Below are 5262 nucleotides of genomic sequence, written 5' to 3'. Positions count from 1 at the left end.
CCTTGCTACAGTCATTTCCTAACTGTGTCACAGAGCCCTCGACAACACTTCCCTGTGTTGTTCGCCCGGCGAGGACGGAGGCTGAGAGAGAGGGCTGATGGGAAACGGCGTGTTAGTACAGTGGTTTACAGTGAGGGCTCTAAAACCTCATGACGTCTGTGAATGTTCTACAGGGAATAGGCTATTATTGTGCTGCATTGTTAGGCGTGCTCATTCGTGTGCCAGCAGCTTCACAACAACAATCACGCAAAAGCATATGGCGGGTGCACTGCAATCATGTGTGCTCGGTGGCAACAGACGAGCGAGGTTACTGCTTTATTTTGTTTATAAAAAAAAAAAAGGCACGGCGCGCAGGATCATGGCTGCGGGCGGCGAGCCAAGTGGCCTCATGTCCCTCAGATGGGTGAGGCGGATGAGGGTACGTGACTAAACATCGCGCTTCCTCTTTCCAACGTCACATGGACTTGCACAAACATATCCTGCTTTGTGTCTGCAGGTTTCAGACGCATTGCCTCACCCAAAGCCTGGGGCAAAGCAGCAACGAGTTGGAATGAGACCAGATGAGACGGAGGAATCCGAAGTACCGGGGCACTCCTCCACTTCAAACCTCCACTTTTACTTCAGGGGATTTTGGCTGGGTTTTTGGTATATGAGCTGTTTCTAGTCAAATAAAGTTCCCCCCTCCCATCATGTAAAACACACAACGATGAGAGAGCAGCCATTAATCTGACTTCACCTCTCACACTCATACTTTCTGTTGTTTGTTTTTCCTTTTTTTGCTGTTTGATTTCGAACTCACTGAGTCTGGGCGGCTGATTCATTGCGGTGTGATTCAATTCAGCGGTGGCAGATGTGGATGACTGACTGCTCGGCGCACTAGAGTAAAAATGTGGGCAGAGCTACATTCATGCTGTAGCCCGGATCGATTCAAGTTTACAACACGTTGGCTGGAAATCCCCACCTCATGACAGCACTTCCTGGTTACTGGCTAATGGAGGCGCCTTTTTGCTTCCTTTCTTCTTTTTTTTTTCTTCATCATAATCCTGCAGGGGAAATATTATCTAACCGGTGCTAAAAAAGTGGTCAGTGAATGTCGACTTCATGCTGGTCGGCTGACACAAAAAAGAATGAGCAGCAGAGAGGGAAAAAAACAGGCAGTAAAAATCCCTCTATTAATGCTAAAATATTTTCCCAGATAAACTGTTAGGCTGCCCTTCGAAAAAATAAAGTGCAGCACAACAGTTTTCGAGTCATTTCTACAGATTGCAGTAGCCTGGTTGCTTTTGCTGTAGGGTCGAGCCACCTCGTGCATTGCACAGCAGTGGCAGCAGCAGGAGCAGCAGCAGCTCATGGCGGCGAGGAGCTGTGTGCATAGAGAAAAACAAGCTGCAGCAGCAGAAGCGAGTATTTCAGCCTGAACCGGATAATGCTGGGAATTTAGGACAAAGCAAGTGGAGGAGCCAGAGACATTGTGTTAGCCGCTTTATCAGCTGTTGTTTCCTTTTTCTCTTCAAATAAATAAATGTCCCATGCAGCTATTGACCAACCCGGGTATATGTGATAATAATAGCAGCAGTAATTTAATCTTTGCTGTAATAATAGCTGTGTTACTCGAGGTTAAGGTGATCAAATTAAAATGAATCAATACATTTCAATAAAAGATATTATAATTTTTGGCTCAAATAAAGAATGCTCAGTTTTTAATGATGGACCAAGAAATGTCTGGTAATAATATGACTAGTTATATTGTTAACAATAATGCTATCAATGAAAATAAGAATAACAACAACAACAACAACAACACTACTAGTGTGGGCTGAGTTCAATTGACATTAAAATGAATTGATAAATAAAATGAAATAAATAGAAAGCAGTGAGTGACAGAGGATGCAGTAAACCGGAGAGGGAGAGAGAGAGAGAGAGAGTGAGAGAGAGAGAGAGAGAGAGAGAGAGAAGGGGAGAGAGAGAGAGAGAGAGAGGGGGGTGAGGAGGGGGGAGTCTGTCGAAGAAATCAAGTCAATAGAAACTGAAGTGGAAGCAGGCGTTTAGAGCTCCGTGCTGACGTCACTGCTCCACATTGAGCCAGTAGTAGAGAGTCAGTGGAGATAGATCGAGCAGCGCTGTAGTAAAGTACACACTGACAGGAACTCTCTATAACTTACACGTTGTTGCTCCATAACTCGGGACAGGACCACTTTACACCTTTTATTTTTTTCTTCTCTTTCTCTTCCGCCAACGGACCGTGCTCTTACTTCGCCTTTTTCTTCAGCGGGAGCCCGGAGGAGAAGAGCAGCCGCAGGAAGACACGACTATTTCGGGGTTTTTCTTCTCGGGGGCTCGACGTCGACGAGCGCTATGTCGTCCGCGGCGGTCGCTGCTTCTTCCAGGAGGCAGTCGTGTTATTTATGCGACCTGCCCCGCATGCCGTGGGCCATGATCTGGGATTTTACCGAGCCCGTGTGCAGGGGATGTGTCAACTACGAGGGAGCGGACCGCATTGAGTTTGTCATCGACACAGCCCGGCAGCTCAAGCGGGCGTTCACGGAGGGCAGGTCTCCCGGGCCGGGGAAGTCGCAGCTCTCCGGGAAGGAGATCCAGGCGATCAACCATGCCGCGGCGGGAGAACCTGTCTCCCGGCCGCCGCAGCCGCTGGACCGCTACCCGCTGTCCTCCGACCGCCCGCCCAGGCTGGGTCCTGAGTATCAGTCTGGCCGGCAGGCGAACGGCATCCCCGTCCCCAATGGATTTCCTAAGCCCGACGAGCCGCCGGAGCTGAACCGCCAGAGCCCCAACCCGCGCAGGAATAGCGCCGTGCCCCCGAATCTAGTGCCTTTGGTTAACGGGAACATGGCCCCGGTGCACGCCGTCAACGGTAGACAGGGCCAGATGGGGCTTCCCTCGGCGCTGACGGGCGGCAGTCCCGCCGACATGGGCAAGAGACCCGCTTCGGTCTCCAGCAGCGAGCACGACAGAGAGGTGAAGGAGAAGCACAGACCCGACAGCCTCACGCCGGAGATCCCCGAGAGCCACAAGAACAGGGCAGACCCGGACTGGATGGGGAAGGGCAAGACGGTGAGAGACCTGATGGCTCTGCACACTTTCGACAACAGGTTCAAGAAAGACCATGCGGCCCTGCAACAAAGGGTCATGAGCTACGAGTCCAGCGCCACCGCTTCCAAATCAGGTAAGCACCCAGAAGTGTTAAAATTCAACAATATTCTGTGCTCCCCTCAGTTTCCGCTCGTATTTATTAACCCGTTGGAGCTCATGATTGGGGTAATAATGGTCGGATGATAAATATAGTTTCACATCAATGAAGTTAAAGTGCCATAAATGGTATTTATTCTCTAATTCCTGTGCTTGTTATTATTGCTCTGTAGCCTGTGGTGCAGCAGAGAGCAGCTAAAAATGCTTGCCCCCCCCCCAGTGTAATTGTTGATCCCTGTCTGAGCTCCGCAACTCAACGGTTGTGTTTAACCCTTTCCCACCTCCAGACAGAGGAAAACATCCCCGCAGCATGAAGAGAAAAGCGTCGCCTGAACCAGAGGGAGAGGGGACAGCCGCCAAGCTCAACGGAGAAGGACAGCAGTGGTTACCACCACCCAGTGACAGCCTGAAAATGCCTCCAGTTCCCCCGCCAAGCTTCAGCTCCCCCCCTTCAACAATATCCCCCCACTCCCGCACCACCCCACCTGAGGCTACCCAGAACGGCCAGTCCCCCATGGCGGCTCTCATCATGGCGGCAGACAATGCAGGTGGGAACAGCTCCCCCAAGGACTCCAACCAGGTCCACTCCACCACCCGGAGGAACAGCAGCAGCCCCCTGTCGCCGTCCTCCATGAACCAGAGGAGGCTGGCACAGAGAGACGGCTCCGGTGCAGGCACCCCTCATGTGCCAGGCATGGACCAAGTGCACCCCCAAAGCATTCCGGACTCTTCGGTACCCGGCAGCATACCCCTCTGCTGCACGCTTTGCCACGAGCGTTTGGAGGACACACACTTTGTTCAGTGCCCGTCTGTGCCCTCGCACAAGTTCTGCTTCCCGTGCTCCAGGGAAAGCATAAAGCAGCAAGGTGCCACGGGTGAAGTGTACTGTCCAAGCGGAGAGAAATGTCCCCTGGTGGGCTCGAACGTACCCTGGGCTTTCATGCAAGGGGAAATCGCCACCATCCTCGCAGGAGATGTCAAAGTAAAAAAGGAGAGGGACCCTTGATTTTGTTTGAACACTTCTTTGGGGAGGGGAGGCAAAAAATATGAGTATAAATATATAAATATCACATACATACCATTCAAACAAACTAACGGACTTGTACATATTGGACCCAAGGGAAGAGTATACTTCGTAAACATGGTTGTATAATTTTTGATTTTTGAATACATTGTGTTTCTATATTTTTGAAGATAAAGGTATGTACTCATTATAATGGACTACGTTCCTCTTTGTTGATGTTTAACAAAACTCTTGATGTACTTCTAGGTCTGGTGGCAGTTCCTGTTTAACGTAGAATGTGACTAATGCTACTCTACGAGCACTTGGCAAAACTGAAATGCTTTTAGCTGTACTTGTATGCACTTGTTTAAAAATTGCCAAATACAATTTCTGATCTTGTATGAACATATTGTCTGGGCTTGCTTCATTTGAGTGATTAAGTTACACGGGGGCTGTAAGACGGATGATGACGAGGGAGCTCTCCGCTCTGATACACAGGCTTGTTGTGACGGCTCAGGAGACTTGATTTACGCTGCACAAAATAAGTAGGCTACTGTTCCATGCTGCAGGACGGCAGCTCTCCTGCGCACAAGCTCTTAGTGAGACGTAGGAAAAACGCATGGTCGGAGGGGAAAACAAACACTTTGCTCCCGCTTGTGCATTGCTGTGGCTGATTGCAGCGTTACAGAAATGGGTGCCAAGTCATGTTCAGTCAGCTGGAATCTGTTGAGTCAGTAATGTGAGAAGTGCACCATTGTCAACATGATAACCATGTAAGTGTATCCATGTTGTGTAACCAGAAATTAGGACCTAAGCTCACATTTACCACCCGGAGGAGCATTTTCCGACATATTTTCAAGCTTGTATGCAAATTGTGTTATGACGATGTTTTGCTTTTAATTTTAGGTCAATCCACTATTTTCTACTAATCATACATTTGATTCACTAAGCTGCAGACAAATAAAAAATAGCGAATAAAATCAGCATATCAAACCATCTCAGAGAATGAATTAGCTGCATTAGCACTGCACCAACCCCCCCTTTACTTTCAG

General features: G+C 49.2%; 1 protein-coding gene across 1 annotated transcript; it reads left to right on the top strand.

Moving 5' to 3' along the window:
• The first annotated feature begins 2058 nt into the window (after nucleotides 1–2058).
• Nucleotides 2059–4615, top strand: irf2bp2a (interferon regulatory factor 2 binding protein 2a). The gene is made up of 2 exons (XM_062400850.1): nucleotides 2059–3184; nucleotides 3495–4615. The coding sequence occupies exons 1-2, from the start codon at nucleotides 2356–2358 to the stop codon at nucleotides 4211–4213; spliced, it is 1548 nt and encodes a 515-aa protein (XP_062256834.1). The 5' UTR covers nucleotides 2059–2355; the 3' UTR covers nucleotides 4214–4615.
• Nucleotides 4616–5262: the final 647 nt, after the last annotated feature.

Source organism: Platichthys flesus, chromosome 12 (genome assembly GCF_949316205.1).
Source record: "Platichthys flesus chromosome 12, fPlaFle2.1, whole genome shotgun sequence".
NCBI classification, from domain to species: Eukaryota; Metazoa; Chordata; class Actinopteri; order Pleuronectiformes; family Pleuronectidae; genus Platichthys; species Platichthys flesus.
Note: the sequence above shows the minus strand (reverse complement) of the source record. Positions and strands in the feature narration are given on the sequence as shown.

Excerpts from the sequence above, each read along its gene's own strand:
- irf2bp2a (XM_062400850.1), top strand. The coding sequence starts at position 2,356 with ATGTCGTCCGCGGCGGTCGCTGCTTCTTCCAGGAGGCAGTCGTGTTAT. Across the intron at positions 3,185-3,494 it reads CGCCACCGCTTCCAAATCAG|ACAGAGGAAAACATCCCCGC; the intron begins GTAAGCACCCAG and ends TCCCACCTCCAG.